Source organism: Mustela erminea, chromosome 1, assembly GCF_009829155.1.
Source record: "Mustela erminea isolate mMusErm1 chromosome 1, mMusErm1.Pri, whole genome shotgun sequence".
NCBI lineage: Eukaryota > Metazoa > Chordata > Mammalia > Carnivora > Mustelidae > Mustela > Mustela erminea.
Window position 1 is genome coordinate 67,775,992 of NC_045614.1, and position 21,030 is coordinate 67,797,021.

General features: G+C 37.2%; 1 protein-coding gene across 46 annotated transcripts in view; it reads right to left on the reverse strand.

Moving 5' to 3' along the window:
• CLASP2 (cytoplasmic linker associated protein 2) overlaps positions 1-21,030 on the reverse strand; it is a 190,212-nt gene that overhangs the window by 81,676 nt on the left and 87,506 nt on the right. For all 46 annotated transcript variants that reach the window (XM_032305449.1, XM_032305950.1, XM_032305676.1 and 43 more), the window contains 6 exons: positions 16,334-16,404; positions 12,615-12,674; positions 11,155-11,232; positions 9,597-9,764; positions 6,949-7,004; positions 5,852-6,025 (listed from right to left, as the gene is read on the reverse strand). In XM_032305449.1, coding sequence (XP_032161340.1) covers positions 5,852-6,025; positions 6,949-7,004; positions 9,597-9,764; positions 11,155-11,232; positions 12,615-12,674; positions 16,334-16,404 — 607 coding nt within the window. The remainder of the gene's footprint in view (positions 1-5,851; positions 6,026-6,948; positions 7,005-9,596; positions 9,765-11,154; positions 11,233-12,614; positions 12,675-16,333; positions 16,405-21,030) is intronic.

Below are 21,030 nucleotides of genomic sequence, written 5' to 3' on the forward strand. Positions count from 1 at the left end.
AAGAGATGTAATTTATGTATTATAAAATTAACTTTTTATGCTATACAATTCAATATCTTTAGTGTATTAACACAACTCAATATCTTTAGTATATTAACAGGTTGCACAACTCATCACTAACTCCATAAGTTTTTATCACCCCCAAAAGAAATCCTGTTAGGAGTCACTCTCACTCTCTATTCCCCTCTTTGCCTTTGGCAACTAATTTACTTTCTTTTTCTGTGGATCTATCTACTCTAGACATTGCATGTAAGTGGAATCAAACAATAAATATCCACCCATCCTGAAGCATGCTTTAGTACTTTAATGTAACATATTCCTTTTTATGGCTGAATAATATTCCACTCTATTTAATGATATCTATTTAACCATTCACCAGTTGATGGACATTTGGGTTGTTTCCATGGCCATTATGAATACTGTTGCTATGAAGATTCATGTACACATTTTCATAACATATTCTTCATATTATTTTGGAACATACCAGCTAGGAATGGAACTGCTGGTCAGCTGATAACTCTGTTTCACTTTTGAGAAAATCCCAAGCTGTTGCCATAGCAGCTCCACTATTCTACATTCTTATCAGCACTGCATGAGGGTTCTCATTTCTCCATATCCTCACAAGCATTTGTTACTGTCCATCTCTTTGATAACAGCCCTCTTCATGAATAAAGTGGTATCTTATTATGCTTTTGATTTGCACTTTCCTAATGACTAATGGTGTTAGGCATCTTTTCATGTACTTACTGGCAATCTGTATGTTGTCTTTAGAGAAATGTCTATTCAAATCTTTTGCCCACTTTTAAATTGAATTGTCTTTGTTACTGAGTTATGAGTTCTTCATGTAATTGGACTAGAAATCCCTAATATCAGTTATGTGATTTGAAACGTTTTTTCTCCTTCTCTATGCTGTCCTTTTACTTTCTTGATGGTGCCTTTGGAAGCACTAAAGTTTTAAATTTTGATGAAGCCCAGTTTATTTACCCTTTCTTACATTGTTTGTGTGTGTGGTGTAGTAGCTAAGAAAACATTACTTAAAAAATTTACACCTATGTTTTCTTCCAAGAGTTTTACAGTTTTAGCTCTTACATTTGGGTCTTTGATCCATTTTGAGTTAACTTTCTGGATATGGTGTGAGGTAGGGATCCAAATTCATTCCTTGGCAAGTAGCTATCCAGTTGTTTCAGCACCATTTGTTGAAAAGAATTCTTTCCCCAATGAATGGTCTTGGCACCCTTATGAAAAAATCAACTGATCATAAATATATGGGTTTTTTTCTGGCTCCTCAACTCTACTTCATTGGACTATATATCTATCCTTATGCCAGTACTACAGAGGCTTGATTACTGTAGCTTTGAATAAGTTTTTAGATTGGAAAGTGTGAATCCAACCAACTTTTTCAAGATTGTTCTTTCTCAAAATCTATTTTGGATTCCCTGCATTTTCATAAAGATTTTAGGATGTGTGTGTCAATGTCCATAAAAAGGCATCTGACTTTTTGACAGGGATTGCATTAAATCTATAGGTCAATTTGCGATGTTAACAATGCCAAGTCTTTAATTTTTTAAGGATTTGAGAAAAAGAGAGCCTGAGCAAGGGTGGTGGGGAGAGGAAGAGAATTTCCAGCAGATTCCCTGCTAAGCACAGAGCCCGAGGTGGGACTAGATCTCATGACCCATGAGAACATGACCTGAGCTGAAATGAAGAGTTGCATGCTCAATTGACTAAGCCACCCAGGCACTCCCAGTAGTAAGTCTTTAAAGAACCTGGGTGTCTTTCCATTAATTTAGATTTTTAACAATGTATTGTAGTTTTCAGTGAACAAGTGTGAAAATATACATATAAAAAGTTTTTGCGCTTGGTTCTCTGTCCTCTGGTTCCTCACACAGAGTTCCTAAGACCTTCATAATTTCCCAAAATTATAAGAGCACTAAGAGTATCTTTTTTGTTCTAATATTTGGTCTTTGACCCTGGTACCGGACACAGACAGATACCTTGACTTAAGACCCTTGTAATTTCCTGAGTGAAAGCAGTGTCTTGTTTTAATGAGGTGATTCCTGGTGTGCTCCTGGAGAGAATGGAGGCTGGTCACCAGAAAGCTGAAAAAGCATGATCAGAAGCTTGGAATTTTTAGGCATTTTCCATCTTCTGGGAAAGGAAGAAAAACTGAAGACTGAGTTAATGACTGATCATACCTATGTGATGAAGTGTCCCTAAAAATCCCCAAAGTACAAGGTTCAGAGACTTTCTGGTTTGGTAAATATGCCAGGAGGGTGGCACAATGTAACTCAATGGAAACAAAAACTCCTGGGCTTTGCACCCTTCCAGACCTTGCCTCATGTATCTCTTCATCTGGCTACCCATTCAAATCTTTTACAAGTCCTTTGTAATAAACCAGTAGTCTAGTAAGTAGACTGTTTTCTTGAGTTTTGTGAGTCAGTCTAGCAAATTAACTGAACCTGAAGAGGAGGTTATTAAAACCTCTGATTATAGTCCATTTGGTCAGAAGCACTGGTGACAACCTGGATTTGCAACTGATGTTTGAAGAGTGGGGATGGGGGCTGGCAGGGGGAGTCTTAGAGGACTGAGCCCTTAATCTGTGAGGTCTATGCTAATTATGGTTAGAGTCAAAACTGAATTGAAACATAGGACATCCAGCCATAGAACTGGTTGGTGTGGAAAACCAACAAATCTGGTGCCAGCAGTATTATGAGTGTTAAGAATAAAGAAGAAATACAGGAGTGATTTTTCCTATAGAAGTTTTGTATTTCTTTTGTTACTATTAATTCCCAAGTATTTTATTCTTTTTATGCTACTACAATTGGTATTTATTTTCAAATTATTTATCACTAGCATTTAGAAACATAATTGATTTTTGTATATTGATCTTATATTCTGCAGCCTTGCTGAACTCATTATTAAGCTTTAACAGTTTTTTTTTTTTTGTGGATGCCTTAGGATTTTCTCAATATAAGGTCATGTTTTCTGCAAATACAGACAGTTTTACTTTTCTTTCAATCTGGATACATCTTATTTCTTTTGCTTGCCCTAATGACCTGGCTAGAACCTCCACTGTAATGTTAGGAAGGGCCAGAGTGGACATCCTTATCTTGCTGATCTTGGGAGAAAGCATCCAGTCTTTCACATTAAGTATGGTATTAGCTGTGGATTTTCCACAGATGCTCTTTACCAGGTTCACAAATTTCCCTTCTATTCCTAGTTTGTTGATTATTTTTTATCATGAAAAGGTCTTAGGCTTTGTAAAATGCCTTTTCTGCATGTACTGAAATAATTATGTGGTTTTTGTCCTTTATTAATAAAATTTATTTAATTGATTCATTTTCATATACTGAAATAACACCACATTCCCTGTAATGTTTCTAATACAGAAAAGTTTTATGAAAATTAAAAGCACTGAACAACCGACTGTTGACATCCTTGTTAACATCTTTGTTTAGTATATGTGTATTTATCTATGTATAATTTTATACAAAATGATGAAAGTATCACTCATCTGATAGGATCATTTGATCTTTGTTGAAAATGTTACTTGTTAATGTGCATAGTATTTATAAGTATGTATAATTTAATCATACCCCTTTTGTTACAGAACAATGTTGACTCTAATAACATCTATTATTAAAAATACAATGAATATTCTATTTTATTTCTTGCATAATTATCTACAAAAACTGGATTACTGGATCTAACTTCTGAACATTTAGGGGCACGTGGGTGGCTTGGTCGGTTAAGCATCTGACTCTTGATTTTGGCTCGGGTCATGATCTCAGGTTCATGAGACTGAACCTGTGAACCCTGTGTCAGAGTCTGCGCTGGATGTACAGCCTGCTTAAGATTCTCTTTTCCCCCTCTCTGTACCCCTCCCTAGTCCTGCTCATGCTTGAACTCTCTAAAAAAATAATAAATAAATAATAATAAATGAATTCTGAATATTTAGCTTCATGAGATCAATAATATTGTAATAACATTATATGGTGACTATGCTTATTGTGGTGAGCACTGAGTAATGTATACAATTGTTGAATCAATAGGTGGTACCTGTGAAACTAGTATTATATTGTATGTCAATTTTATTTCAATAATAAATAATAAATAATAATAATAAAGAAGAAAAGCTTCATGGTATTACTAAATTGCCACTTAGAAAAAGTGTTCCAGGGTGCCTGGGTGGCTCAGTGGGTTAAGCCGCTGCTTTCGGCTCAGGTCATGATCTCAGGGTCCTGGGATCGAGTCCCGCATCGGGCTCTCTGCTCAGCAGGGAGCCTGCTTCCTCCTCTCTCTCTCTCTCTGCCTGCCTCTCTGCCTACTTGTGATCTCTCTCTGTCAAATAAATAAATAAAATCTTTAAAAAAAAAAAAAGAAAAAGTGTTCCATGTTTAATTCACATCAGCACTTTTTAACTGTATTTTTTTTTTTAAATCAGCATCAGGCACTAATCCTAACTTTTTTATTTACAGTTCTTTCAATTTGCACTTGTTTGAGTCCAGCTAAGATTCAACATTTGTTCTGGTGTTTTGGGAGGACGATTTTGATATACGTAGGCTATTTTTCTATAAAAATAAGTGCATCTGTTTTTCATAGACTCATAAAACTTGCTGACATTTTAGCTGCTTTGGTAGTATGTGATAAGACTTTTTCCCCTTTAGCTTTTCAGCCACTTGATTTTATATTTTCAGACTTAAGATTTAAATCAGAGGGACTCTTCCCTTATGACTTTTTGGTATTTATATTTAGAAATTCCTTCCCTAACCTGAGATTTCTTTTTATCAAGCTGTTTTTCAACTCATTAGTCATCTGGAATAAATTTTTATATGGTGTAAAAAATGGCTCTAACTTAATTTTTTTTTAAAGATTTTTACTTATTTATTTGACAGACTGAGACCACAAGTAGGCAGAGAGGCAGGCAGAGAGAGAGAGGAGGAAGCAGGCTCCCTGCTGAGCAGAAAGCCCAATGTGGGGCTCGATCCCAGGACTCTGGGATCACAACCTGAGCCGAAGGCAAAGGCTTTAACCCACTGAGCCACCCACGCGCCCTGGTTCTAACTTAATTTTATACCAAACTGTAAACCATGTGTCTAAACACCATTTACTGAATTATTTATCTTTTCCTCACTAAATGTAGCTGTGCCAACTTTATCATGTATTACAGTTCACTCCAATATCTCTGTACTTCCCACTGTGCTCCAATGAGCTGCCTGCTTAGTGTTTTACCAATACTACCCAAGGAAAGAAAAATGAAGCACAAAACAGAGAAGCAAAATGAATAACCAGCCTCAAACTTGTAGCATTGATAAAGAATGCTTGGCCATCTCAGCTGAAGAGCACACAGCTCTTGATCCCGGGGTCATGAATTCAAGCCCCACATTGGGTGTAGAGATTACTTAGACAGACAGATATACTAAAAAAAATTAATAATAAAGTTGATAAACATAAAAAACAAATTCCAAATAGCTTTGGGAATACATGACTAAACTCTGATTTTAATTAAGCTTTGCATTTTCTCCAGATCCCCAAAGGCTTTTAACTTTTTGGTAAGGGAACAGAAGCTGGATGGATACAAGGCCAAAGCCCTTCCCAACTTTCTTAGTAACCAGTAATTAAATGTGGTAGTAGTGCAGAACTATGAAAATTCTACAGGCAAATCATGGACTGAAGAATTGTTCTTCTGATCAAGATGATTAGGAGGATTACAAAGGAAAAAGTAAAAATAAGGCAGCTTGTTTGGACTATCCTTAACTAGCAAGAATGAAATAGAAATGATTAAGATATCACCATCATCCCGACTTCCCTGAGACCATAATGTAGAATACCCCATAATGAGCTGTCTTACCTAGTGATGCATAGGAACCTGGATTGAGGGCACCTGCACCTAACCGTCCACTTCGCACAGACTGCCCGGCAGCATGATGTGCCTTAGCACCAGCAGCAGCATTCACATCAATGTCACTTCGTGAACGCTGCAGGCTTCCTGGAAGGGAACTGGCTTTGCTGCTGCCTGCTGATACTATGGTAAACAAAGCATAGGTAACCTATGTTATTTAAATCACTGTGAATGGCATGAAAATTATATAAACCCGAAACTGTCATGAGCTAATTAATCCATGATGACAAACGGTCAAAAAGGAGGCAGGGTACAAATGAACACTACAAAGTACTTTACAGTATTTTAAAGTAAGAATGCTTCCATTTCAGTCCTGTTGCAACTACATCTTCTTGGACAATTTTCTCAACACTCCTCTTCCTCACTTCCTCTTCCATAAATTGAGAAAACAAAATTTCTTTATAAATATTCTTTAAAAATATCCTTTATAAAATTTACACAACCATTTTGTAGATCAAGAGATGGTGCTCATGACTGATTCATGAAAATGAAGCAATGTACATGATAAACAGATGGCAACACTGTTATTTTTTACTATCAGAAAAATGCAGGGAGAACTACTCCAGGATATGGTTAGTCAGAGAGTAATGCAGATTCTACCACTCTTAGGCAATGCAAACTAAGTCATTAAATTTCTGGTTTTTAGTTTATCAGTTGTTTGTTTTTTAAATTTTAAATTTTTTATAAACATATATTTTTATCCCCAGGGTAGTTTATCAGTTTTATAAAGAGTTTTATAAACTGTGAGTTATGATCCATGAATAGGCTGTGAAATCAACAGAGTGGGTCATGACCAGCACTGTAAAGAACGGAAACAAAAGAGAAGAACAGGGTGCATCACAAGTTAGGGTAAGTAATGCTTCAGGGAACTTGGATTATGCCATATACTATGTAATACATATATATATAGTATATACTACATTGTACATATTATGTGTAGTGTATGTATACAGTGTATACAGTCTACAAACACAGCTACAACATATGTATGTGGTGTTAGGTTTCTATGTAAAATATGCTATGACTTGCTTAAAAAGGCAGTTTACCTCTTCCAGCCACAGTTGATGGGTTTGCTGTAGACCATTTGGAAGAAAAAGGGCGACTGCAAGGTAACAAGAAAAGACTTAGTAAGAAGATGTAATTTATTACCCTTCTCAAAACAATTAATGAAATAGTATTGAGTTTCCTGAATAGCTTACTTCTAATTTTATTTTTCCTTTTACAAATTACTTGAGAACAGTGGTCACCTATCAGTGGTATCTCAGCTGTGAAGCAAAGATGAAGTAACTAGCAATGAAGAGACTGTAAGCTCTACTAAGACAGGCAACCAGCTTGCTTTTGTTCACTCTGGTCCTCAGAACCCATTACAGTGCTCACCACAGAGGATGCAATAAAGCACACTCCCACATTTGTATTCCAAGATGTTTTCCTTAGGAGGAGAGAGAGAGTTATCACTAGCAAAAATGGAATTCAGCATGACCAAAGCCCCTTTCACCTAAGCCATACTGGCTTGTGGCCGCTGGCAATTCATGCCATTATCACGTAGGTATCACACCACCTACAGCAGTGCTGCTGAGCATGACTGCATGGGATAAGAGAAATGAGGCTAAAAACTACTGCTGAGGATAACACGGTTAGAAAGCAAAACAGCTCAAATCCTCTCAAAGAATCCACCATCTCCTTTAGTACCTTTTAATTATAATGCTATTCTGCAGTCCAGAGATAAATAATACATCTAAATATGTAAGAGGGATTAGGAAAGTATACCTATAAATCTTAAAACTGGGGGGAAGGGAGGCAAAGACTCCAAACAGGTTAACATCAGAGTACTGAAAAATATTTTTTAAGTCATTATTATCAATCTGTAAATTTGGTAGTTGGTTATTAAACCCAATATTGTATTATTTTTTATAACTGGCCCTTAAAACTGCTATTCTAGTAGACTGAGGCAGACCACTTCAAGGTTCACAGAACTTAAAGCTGGTTATGTTTAAAGATGTTAATACTAAATAAGATTAAATATCTTGTTTAGGTACTTGCTATTTAAAGTACGGTCCATACTCAAAAAGCAAAGATATCGTCTAGGAACACGTTAAAAAATGCAAAATCTCAGGCCCTGTCCTAGATCCACTGAATCAGATTGTTCATTTTAACAAGATCTTTAGATGATTCATAGGCATTTTGAAGTTTAAGCAAAGTAAATAAAAGTAAAGAGAAAAAAACAACAAAGCTCATTTGCAGTGAAGATTTTAACACAAATATAAACCGAAGTTTGGATAGGTTAATTATTCCTAAAATAATTATACTGAAATTGGATCATATCTGCTTTTCTTGTGAAAACCTGTAAGTCACTGCATGTTAGTCCAGGACTCACAAGACCCTGTGAGAGCATCCTTGAGTCTCTGCCCTAGTTTGCCTCACTAGACTCACCCTGGTCCCACTCCCCCAGAGAGGGCGGGGTCAAAGTCCTAAAGGGACAGGAATCACAGAAAGGTAGCACACATTCTGTGAGGAAACCTGTAGATACTAGAGGCCACGGCTTGGGAATAGAGATAGCACTAAAGATTTTAGCGACCTCATAGGGCTGGAGAGATAGAAAATTAGAGTAAGGCTGCCAAGGCAGCAAGGGTCTGAGGAAGCCAACATTTAATGATGAGAATGGAGGGGCGCCTGGGTGGCTCAGTGGGTTAAGGCCTCTGCCTTCGGCTCAGGTCATGATCCCAGAGTCCTGGGATCAAGCCCTGCATTGGGCTCTCTGCTCTGCAGGGAGCCTGCTTCCTCCCCTCTCTCTCTGCCTACTTGTGATCTCTGTCAAATAAATAAATAAAATCTTTAAAAAAAAAAATGAGAACGGAATTACACAGAAGTGAGTCAGTTACTAGGGAATCCGGCCCCTCTGAAGGGATTTGCTGAAGTTTTAAGCTTTGCAAAAGATGACACAGGAAAGCAGTGTGTTTCTACCAGTCACACAGTGCTGTGTCAGAGTTCTGAAGATGACTCCCGAATCCCCATTACAGTTCCTCCATTATAATGCCCTAGAAATGGGCTGCTGAACTATTTTAATAACCCCCAAATGAACTATTTTTTACAGACATGAAAATATTTTTTACAGACATGAAAATACAGAAACAAAATCTGAATCACTAAACTCTTCATCCCAAAAGAAGCTACACAGGCATGCAACCAACCCTTGAGGCACAGACCAAAAAAAAAAAAAAAACAACAATGTATAGTTGACCCTTGAACAACATAGATTGAACTGTGTGGGTCCATGTCTACGTAGATTATTTTTTCATCAAATACAGTACAGTACAGTGCAGTAAATGTATCTTATCTTCCTATGGTTCTCCTAAATAACATTTTCTTTTCTTTACCTTAACTTTATTGTAAGAATACTATACATAACATATATACAACATAAAAAATATGTATCTATGGACTGTTTATGTTCTCAGTAAGGTTTCCAGTCAACAGTAGAGTACTAGTAGTTAAGCTTGGGGGGAGTCAAATTATATGCAGATTTTCAACTTCATGGGGGTGTAGACACCCCTACTGCTCAAGGGTCAACAGTACATTCCAGTTATCATTCTTCCAAGGCTTCAAGTGAAACCAAGCAGATACCCAATCATCTAATTTGAGGAACTACAAAGGTTTGGAAAGGAAGAAATCTGTGATATCACTTATATGACCTTACTTGAGACTTTCCTGTGAGCTAGAAGATGATCTGTCGGACTGTGGAAGAGATGCTACACTGCCAGAACTCTTTAAGTAAGTCTGAAGACTCTTCTGATAGGATGGCTCAAGGGAATTATACAATGTTTCAGCTTCACCAGGAAAGTGATTTCTAAGACCCATATATGTCCTGTAAAACAAATGAATAAGCAACAACAAAAAAGGGAAAAAAGAACATAAATAGCTTTACATAAAATGTATACATTCAGGGCGCTTGGGTGGCTCAGTGGGTTAAGCCTCTGCCTTCAGCTCAGGTCATGATCTCAGGGTCCTGGGATCGAGCCCCACATCAGGCCCTCTGCTCAGCAGGGAGCCTGCTTCCGCCCCCGCGCCCGCCCGGCCACCTCTGCCTGCCTCTCTGCCTACTTGTGATCTCTTTCTCTCTGTCAAATGAATAAATAAAATCTTTAAAAAAAAAAGTATACAGGGGCACCTGGGTGGCTCAGTGGGTTAAGCCTCTGCCTTCAGCTCAGGTCAAGATCTCAGGGTCCTGGGATGGAGCCCTGCATCAGGCTCACTGCTCGGCAGGAGGCCTGCTTTCCCCTGTCTCTCTCTGTCTGTCCCTCTGCCTACTTGTGATCTCTCTCTCTCTGTGTCAAAAAAAAAAAAATAAATAAAAAAATAAAAAAAATAAAAAAAAGTATACATTCAAGAATGAAGATGAGACCATATTAATATATTTACCATATTATCATATGAATACCTTCAAAAAAACATTTTATTTATTGAGAGAGAGAGAGAGAGGCAGAGAAAGGAGGGGCAGAGGGGGTGAGAGAAAGAATCTGAAGCAGAATCCGCACTGAGCACAGAGCCTGAGGAGGAGCTTGATCCCATGACTGCAAGACCGTGACCTGAGCCAAAGCCAAGAGTCACACGCTTAGCCAACTGAGCCACCCAGGTACCCCTCAAGTGAACACTTTCTAAATTTAACAAGTTTTGGTGGAAAGCTGGTAGGCTTTTGAGAAAAGTAGATCTCTGTTCAAAACCTGGCTGTGATCCTTACAGTTTGTGTGGCCTAAAGTACACCCCCAAATCTCCAAACTTTTGTTGCCAATCTATAGAGATACCACCTTTACAGGATCATTTTCAAGATTAGATAGTAATGTATACCAAGTGCCCCACAGTATCAGGTAATTAGCACATTCTCAATAAATGAGTTATTTTTATTCACAATGAAAGTGAGGATGTTATGAGGGAATAGGAATACTAATGATCATACGAACGACAATGTGAAGTCAACTGTTAGCCTTTGGTACAGATTTTTTAAAAAGTAATCTCTACACCCAAAGTAGGGCTTAAACTTACAACCCTGAGATCAAGAGTTGCACACTCTACCAAATGAGGGGGCCCCATATATCTAGTACATTTTAATGAAGAAAAATCTACCTCGATTAATCTAAAGAGCTAATCAAGTAGAATACTCGAGACACTTTTGATATTCTCATTCTTCCAGTATGATTCCTTTCAAAGAAAAGATCCAAGTACATTTACACTGTTACGAAAAAACATTATAGACTTACTTTCTTGCCTCCACTCTGGCCTCAGCATCAGCATCATGAATTCCCTTCTTAATAGTTTCAACCAAGACAGCTGCATGTCTATAAAACAAAATATCTTATTTAAAGATTTTATTATTTTTAAGTAATCTCTACACCCAACATGGGGCTTGAACTCACAACCCTTGAGAGTCTCATGCTCTACCAATTGAACCAACCAGGTCTCCCCAAACACCTTTAGATTCATGAGTAAAACTATATTTCACCACAAATTATACTTATTACCTATATGTTACGCATCAATCACAAAGGGGCAGGTGAGATAAAAAGATTAATGAGTATGCATTAAGTTTAAGATTTTCTCATAATCTACTCCACACATTTCATCCGTGTATGGTTTCCTCCTGACAAGTCAAACATTAAAAAGTTGAATTATGTTTATAAGTTACATTATGTTTATAACGTGTATAAGTATAGTACCCACATTTTAAATTCTTTTTTTTTTTTTTTTTTTAAGATTTATTTATTTGACAGAGAGAGAGAGATCACAGTAGGCAGGCAGAGAGAGAGGGGAAAGCAGGCTCTCCGCTGAGCAGAGAACCCAAAGTGGGGCTTGATCCCAGGAGCCTGAGATCATGACCTGAGCTGAAGGCAGAGGCTTAACCCACTGAGCCACCCAGGTGCCCCACATTTTAAATTCTTAATGAATAAAAAAACCCCTTTGGTGTGGTTCCTCACCAACCCACCAATGTAGAAATGATGTCCTAACAGTATAATTAGTTATGATCTGAACTAACTGAATAGTAGCTGCCACAAAAGAACTTAAAGGAAACTTGGAATTACATCATGCCTGTATTAAACAACAAACTTAATTTTTTTAAAAATATGGGCTGTTAACAGGTTTAACGATTTCCATGAAAATGGAAAATCAGCAAGGCATTCAGTGTAAATGCAGGTATACCAAGGTGTATCAAGCTTCAAACCTGAAATTACTACCATGTAAACAGCCTACTTCCTAGTAACTAACTAGCTGTGCATATCTCCTATTGTTCATCTCGGAGCTACATTAGACTTTGCTCTGTACACTCCTGACCAATGACACCTGACAACTTGTACAGAGAAACTTTCCAATGAATCTTTTCTTAAAATCTCTCTCTTTCCTTTGAAAATCATTTATTACTTGATTAATTACACCTCAGGAAACCAAGGTCACTTGTCTGGAGATACATTTTAAAATTTCTGCCCAATTTAATCTTTTATAACCCATTCTACTTAAGAGCTCCTCACTCAACCCACAAATAAGGAAGAAAATCACAGCTGCACCAAATAAGAGGAGCCACACTACATCACAGCTTTAAAGGAAAACCAGTACAAGTAACTTTTAAACAAAAGGAGAAATAATGCAAAATCAAAACCATCCACTTCTAAAGAACTGGTGACAGTGGGGAGAAGAGGGAAGTAGGAAAGGAAGAGTCAATGCATACCTTTCCAATGAATGAGTCTGCCACTCTTGTAACAATAAATCTAAAAATTCAAATGAACGCCTGAAAAATAAAAGCAAATTATAACCAAGTGTTATAACATTATATTAAGCTATCTTAATTTAAATGTTAATTTCTTATGTAATACTGCACTTTGTTTTCTGAACTAAAGCATAAGACTGTTTTTAGTTATTTTAACCGTCAAATACCTAACTTTAAGATTTCAACTATTCCTATGCTAAATAGTTCAAAAAAACTTCAGGGTTCCCCATAATTTTACCTTAAAATGTTTGTCAAATATAAAATTTAATATTTAAGAAATACTTATCAAACACCTACTCTGCACTAGAAACTGAAGATATATAATGGTGACCAAGATAGATGGAATGGATCTTCAATTTCTCCATGTCTTCTTAAATATGCATAATTTTTTAAAAAAGATTTTATTTATTTATTTCACAGAGAGAGAGAGATCACAAGTAGGCAGAGAGGCAGGCAGAGAGAGAGGGGGAAGCAGGCTCCCTGCTGAGCAGAGGGCCCAATGTGGGGCTCAATCCCAGGACCCTGAGATCATGACCTGAGCAGAAGGCAGAGGCTTAACCCACTGAGCCACCCAGGTGCCACTTAAATATGCATGATTTTTAATCAAGTATTTACATCTTTTCTCCTAAGCCTTCTAGTTCTCAACTTCCTCAACTGTGTCATTCTTGAGTTTCTCTTCATTTTTGGCAACTGATAACATACTTCTCTCCTCTTTTTTCTTCTTTTATTAATACTTTTCCTCCACCTTCCCTTAAATAGGTGCTCACCTGGTTGGTGCTGGTATCAGCCCACTTCTCTTTCATAGTCTTTACTTGGGAAAAAACATCTGTATCATCTGTACCCTTAGCTCTGACTAACAGCTATGCTTCTCACATCTAGGCCTCTATCTCTAGCACTGGTTCTTCTATTTGGCTGTTAAGTCAAAGTTTCAAGCAGTTCATGGTAGAAATGGACATCCCTACATAGAAAGAGACTGTCAACTCAAACACTACATACAAAAGTACAAATTAATTCTTACCCTCTCAAATCCACTCTTTTAGCCCATATTATATAGATTAGAAAATGAGAAATAGGGAGGTTAAACTAACTTGCCTAAAGGGACAGGACCAAACCCTAGCATTCTGATTCCAGAACTTATAGTCTGAAGCGCACCTGATATCACCTTTTCATCCATATCCAATGATCAAATTCTCATTTCTACACCCAAAATCACTTAAATTAGTTCCTGATTAAAATCATCAATCAATTATCATCAATACAGCTCTAGTTTAGACCCTGCCCCTTTTACATAACCTACAAGAATTCCTACTTAATTAAGCCAATTCTCCATATCTCTTTTTAATCATTGGTCATAGGTGAAATAAAAACTAAGATGACATTACCTTCTCACCAAAAACTGTCAAGGTATGGAGGAATGTCAAAATTTCTCTTTGTAGACATTCAAACTTCAACCTAATCTTGCCCTCCCTACAAGTACCCTTCACCCTGTTAGCTTCTTTTCCTAATGACAGTATATTTACCATGCGTTCAGGCCTCAATGGCCTGTTTGATGGCTCTGTAACACTCAGCAAGCTTACATCTCTGTGTAGGTTACACCCAATCAATTCCCCTACAGTTACTGAATTGCTCTCCATTTCCAAGGCAATTTTATGATGTATTTCCTGACTCTTCTCTGTCACATTCTTAATTCTCCAGTTACCATTTTCCTCGCCATAAGATTGGTAAACCTCTTCTGTAAAGGGCCAGACAGTAAATATTTAGGCTTTTGTAAACCACATACAAGTCTCTATCTCATATTTTTCTTTTTTTCCCCCTTTATAACCACCCTTCAAAAATGTAAGAAATAATCTTTGCTTGCAGGCTGTACAAAAATAGACTGTTGGACAGATCTGACCAGCAAGCTGTCATTTGCTGACCTTAGATGTAAGAGAGCGTGATCAAATAACTACTGCCTAAATCTGAACCACTTAAAGGCAGTAACATCTCTTTCGGCTTCGTCCTAGCAGTCAAAGTACTTAAATGCGTATTTATAAAGGAAAAATAATGCATATTTATCAAGGAAAAAGTTTTTTTTTTTAAATAATTTTGTTTTGTTCTCAAACAATATTTATTGACACAATAATGACCAAATGAGTAAGAACAGATTTATAAGCATACAACAGAAATAGTATCAAAACATGATCAGATAGGACTATAGCTTAAATTGTTGTCTTCCACTGCAAATATAAAAAATGTAGTTATACTCTTATGTCTACTGTCTTGCAAAAATCACTTAAGATGGTTTTTGAATAAAATAAATCAAGCCAATATAATTTTAAAATAGTTAAGAAACTGAGATCAAGAAAAGATGGATATATGTATCAAATTAGTACATAAGATATGGTACTTAAATGTATTTTTAAAATAATTTATTTCTAAAAATTATTTTTAATTGTACTTGACATACAATATTATATTAGTTTCAGGTATGTAACATAGTGATTTGACATTATAAAATAATACTCAACACAATAACTATGTTATGTGTTATGACCTGTCACCATACAAAGTTAAACAATATTACTGATTATATTCCCTATGTTGTATTTTACACATCCCTGTAACTTATTCATTTTACAACTCAAACTGGTACCTCTTGATCCCCTTCAATCTATTTTGCCCATCCACCTCCCCTCTGGCTACCATCAGTGAGCTCTCTGTGTTTGTTTACATTCATTTGCTTTATTTTTTAGATTCCATATGAAAGTGAAATAACAGTATAATTCAATTTTGTTTTCTTTTTCTTTCATTTTTATTTTTTAAGTAGGCTCCATGTCCAGCATGGAACTCAATGTGAGGCTTGAACTCATGACCCCTAGATTAAGACCTGAGCCAAGACCAAGAGTGGGACATTCGACCAACTGAGCCATGCAGGTGCCCCCGATTCAATTTTTGTATGTATTTATGTATGTATGTATGTATGTATGTATGTATGATGTATGGATGTATGTATTTCTTTATGTGAATAAGTACTCCCAACACCCAACCTGGGGCTCCAACTCATGACCTCAAGATCAAGTCACATGCTCTTCCAACCTAGAAAGTCAGGCATCCCTGATTCTTCATAATTTTCCTGAACAACAAATGTACAGATCTTGTTTTTGTTGTCTTTAGTATTGCTGGCGACACTGATGACATTAAAAACAGTAGAAATCATAAGGAGAGACAAAGATTGACAGATTGACCTAATATGGCTATTTACTCTGTTCCAAACACTACACTGAATTCTACTAATGTGCATCTATCTCATTTTATCCTCACAGTTCTATGGGATCAATATCATTAGCCCTACTACCATATGTAGATACTGAAGTTCAGAGCAGCTTAAATTGCCCACGGTAGGACAGTCAATCAATGGCAGTTGCAGGACTCTAGCAAAGGCCTGACTCTGGATTCCATCCTCTCTGAAAACCAGGCAACCAGTGGCTCAGAAAATCCAAAGCTTAATATGATAAAACTGAAAAACATGAGTGGTTATAATGATCATTTCATTCTTTTCTCCCTATAGGGTATAAAATAAAAAATTTACTAAGGTTTCTAGAAGGCAAGAAATTACTGACAACTATTTTTGCACCAGAATAAGAATTAAACATGATACAGTATTAAAGCTATACTAAAATTTTTTTCCCCTCAAAACTTACCTTCTTACAGGAACTGATTTTGATGTGCAATTGCTTGTTATTAAAGGTATAAGTCTGGGTACATGAGTATGCTGAAAAAGATGTTTTAGAAAAAGTTGAAAAATACTGTCCACTTCATATAATCCCTTCTTCTATTTGCCTTACAACCAAGTATTTAGATATATTAGAACGAAAAAAACCAAAATCAGATTTGGAAAGAAATTAAGACTGTCAGACAGCTCCCCCAATTAAAGTAACAGTAATGATGACATAGTTTCAGGAGGACAGGTGTAGCCGAAAAATCATTTAAGAAAGAAAAGTTAATTGTGTAATTGCAAAGACCTGTTAGGACAGTGTACTTCTAGGGAGGGAGCACTAGAGGAACTGGGCATGTATCTGTCATGCTCTCTGAGGTGCGATGGCTACTGCTAGCGGAAAATAATAACCAAGTCATCAAAGCAAGTAACCAGAGTGAATCTGCACACCTGACTACTGGGAATGCACTTAGAAATGGTGATTTTAATGTAACCTTCATTGTGACTGTACCACAGCTGTCTAGAATTCCGCTAAAGTCCAACAGGTACATTTTTTAAAAAAGATTTATTTATTTATTTGAGAGAGTGAGAGCCCATGTGCCAATGTGGGGGGTGGGACAGAGGGAGAGAGGGAGAGAGAGAATCTCAAGTGGACTTCCTGTTGAGTGCAGAGTCCATGATGCAGGGCTGGATCCCACAACTGAGATCATGACCCGAGTTGAAATCAAGAGATGGACGGTTAACTGACTTAGCCACCCAGGTGCCTCAACTGATATAATCTTCTGATTTTTACTACTCGTTCTTAAATGCTCTTCTTTAGTGAAGTAAACATTAAAAAGTACAAAAGAGACAGAAGAATAAAACAGTAATCTAAGCATACATATTTGATGCTTCAAATATCCCCTTTTTTCTTCTGAGCTAATGGCACAAGATGGATTACCTAGAAAACAGGCTCTGACATGAAGTCTAGCATACGGGATATTAAGAAGTACCCTCAGAATCAACACTTGCGAAAGGGAGGTAAAGAAAGCAGGAACTGGCAGACAAATCAATCTGATTCAGCCATAGAATATCTTCGCTAAAAGTCTTAAGGGGGCTTTGAAGTTAAAATGGCCCTTCAGAGCAGTCTTGAATTAGTTTAAAATGGCCAAAATTTATACTTCCACATCAATCAATTATTGGATGTGGACCATAAAGCGAAGGGACAAGAGCTTTGAAAAGGCAGCTCTCTGCAGCTGAGACAATCCCTGAAAAGGAGGCCGCTAAAGGCTGTCTGCCAGTAGTGCTTCCAGTATTGGAAAAACAAGTCTTTCACTGAAGAAGAATATGTATCACATCTGTGTCAGCTATAACTAACTCAACCAAAATAAAAGCGCACACCTTTTTTTAGCTATTATAGAGGAAAACCACCAGTAGACCTAAAGTTGTTTAAAATGAGGATTATACAACACTCAGCATAGAAGGGCTCTGTGAACTTGTTTCCTACAGCACCCAGAAGAATCCATTCCCCAAACACTGCTATGGAGTTAAAGCCCAAGGAGATGCCCCAGTCACAACATACTTAATAGGTCTTACCTACCATTCTCTTCCTCTCTCTCATAACCTCCCCAAAACCCTACTGTTAATTAGCCCACATTCAACACAGTGGCAGGGATGGGGAGATACACTGACCTATTACTACACCATATTCAGGGAACCTATACCAAAGGAAATGAAAAAGTGAACCTCATAGTTACAGATGAAGCATTTCAACCAAACACCAAGTCAGATTTAGATTTTACTGTATTAATACAAGTTGATAACTGAAAAATAAAAAGCTTCTTTAGAATTAAAAGGAGAATTAAAAATCAAATAATAGCATTCTAAGGAAGCAGTCCTCTGGGAGACCAAACAAAATACAGAAAACAGAAAATAACACAGAACAACAAAAACCACTTGATTTATATTTACAGTGAGATGACAGACTAGTGTATCAATAATATCAAGCAAGCTTATGAAAAATGAGAAATTTGAAAACAATGTATTATGTGTAAAGCCTAAGAGTGGCAACATGGATACTGTCACATAAGCAGAATTTAAAGAAATTTTTCTGGAGAACATATACAGCTATAAAGCAAAAGACAAAAAATTATTTAAGAAATAATAAATGATACTGAGGTTCCAAAATCTGGATAAGACTAACAGAAGAAAAAAACCTGACAAAGAAAACAGAAGCAACAATTAAATGATCCATTAAAATTAACACAATTTAAGGAAAATTCACCTTCATCAGAAATCCTTATCTACTGTGGAAGGATAGCACTAATGGAGGAAGACTCCTAGACCTGCTATAGGGAAACTTCTAAAACAGATACTATTCTGTAAAACTTCCTAAAATTTTGTTTTTGTTTTTCCAGAAAAGAAACAAATGATATCCTCCTTCTTAAACAATAAAAAAATTAAGAAAACAATTCTGGACAAAAGTCAACAATTAAAAACCATTTTTTAAAACTTTTTAAGTAATCTCTATACCCAACAAGGGGCTAGAACTCACAAGATCAAGAGTCACCCGCTAGCTGTGCCTGGGTGGTTCAGTCGGTTAAGTGTCTGCCTTTGGCTTAGGTCATGATCTCAGGGTCCTGGGATCAAGCCCCATGTTGGACTCCCTGCTCGGCAGCCTACTTATCCCTCTCCCTCTGCCTGCCACTCCACCTGCTTGTGTTTGCTCTACCCCACCCATGCTGTGTTAAACAAACAAACAAACAAATAAATAAATATCTTTTAAAAACAAAATGTCCTTTGGGGCATTCAAAAAAAATAGTCTTGCACTCTACCAAGTGAGCCAGCCAAGGGCCCCTGAAAAATAAACAATTCTGAGGAAGAAGGAATATGAAGATAAAGTCCAATTTTTTAGTTCTTCTGTAAAGGCAAAGAAAAGCCATTTTAAAATATGCGAAGATGGGGTGCTGGTTGGCTCAGTAAGTTAAGCTTCTGACTTCAGCTCAGGTCATGATCTCAGTGTCCTGGGATCAAGCCTGCATTGGGCTCTGCACTCAGTGGGGAGTCTGCTTGCTCCTCTCCCTCTGCCCCTCACCCAACTCATGTGTGTGCATGTGCTGTCTCTCAAATAAATAATAAAAACTAAAAAAATAAAAAAATAAGACATGCAAAGATAAATATGCATGAAATCTGAGAACACACTAAATCAAACAAATTACGCAGAACCAATTAAAATATGGTTAAAAAGAGTTTACTAACAAACGGAAGTCAGGAATGAAAGTAAAAAACTACAAGTTTCAATTGCTGAAAATGAAAATGTTTTTGTTCAATTTAATGGTTAAGGGAAAAACAACATGAATGAGATAAAATGTAAACTTCTTAAAATGTGAGGGAAGTAAAACAGGTTTTATTCTTTAGTGATCAAGATCTTTATTATCAAGAATAAAAAACTTCTAAGAAAATAAGAAACAGGTAAGAAAAAAACACTATAAAGAGAACAGAAATGACAGGTAAAAAAAACCCCACTATTTCAAAATGGTAGTAGTAAAAAACTTTGACCATACAGAAAATAAAATAACTGTTAGGAAAATGAAATTGACAAAAACCTAGAATCAGAATTTGCTAGATAAAGTATCTTCTTAAAAAATGGAAAAAGATTAATGAAACATCAAGCAGGACTTAGAGATAAATAAAGTACTCCATAAACAAATTCCATATTCTGCAGGTACTAAAAGACAACTTATATAAATTAAGGATGTACTGGGACACAAATAAAATTCAAGGCATTCACTGAAGAAGAAAATGTATAACAAAATTCTCTGATCAGAAGGTAATGAAATCATTGATGACAAGAGTAACAACCAACTGAACATGCAAATAATATCATTATTCAATTCAAAGAGGACACTGAAATGAAAATTTTAAGTGATAAATATAAAGAGAATTTGGTAAATCTAAATCACTCTGATGCTGCCAATGCCAAACTCAAAAGAAAACCTACAGCCTTATAATACTAAAAAACAAAAACTGCAACAAACTATCTAAGAACATACTACAAAACCTGGGCGGGGGGGGGGGGGGGGCGGAAGGGGGAAGCGAGCCCAAGTCAAAGAAAGGAATTAAGAAGCCTAAAGAGGGAGGAGTCAAGATGGCGGAGAAGTAGCAGGCTGAGACTACATCAGCTAGCCTGAGATCAGCTAGATAGCTTATCTAAAGATGGCAAACACTTGCAAATCCATGGGCAGATCGAAGAGAATAAGAACAGCAATTCTGGAAACAGAAAAACAACCACTTTCTGAAAGGTAGGACTGGCGGAGAAGTCAATCCAAAGCGACGGGAAGATAGACCCCGGGGGGAGGGGCTGGCTCCTGGCAAGCAGCGGAGCAACGGAGCACAAAATCGGGACTTTTAAAAGTCCTTTCCACTGAGGGACATCGCTCCAGAGGCTAAACCGGGACGAAGCCCACGCGGGGTCAGCGAGGCCTCAGGTCCCACAGGGTTAAAGAAGGATCGGGGGTGTCTGAGTGTCGCAGAGCTTGCAGGTATTGGAACGGGGAAAACCGGCTACAGAGACAGAGCCGACAATAAGCTCACAGCTCGGTGTTACCTTGAACCGGTCGCGGGCTCGGTGAGCTCGGAGCGCGGCCGGAGGTCAGGGAGACGGGAGTAACTGGGCGCTGTTCTCTGAGGGCGCACTGAGGAGTG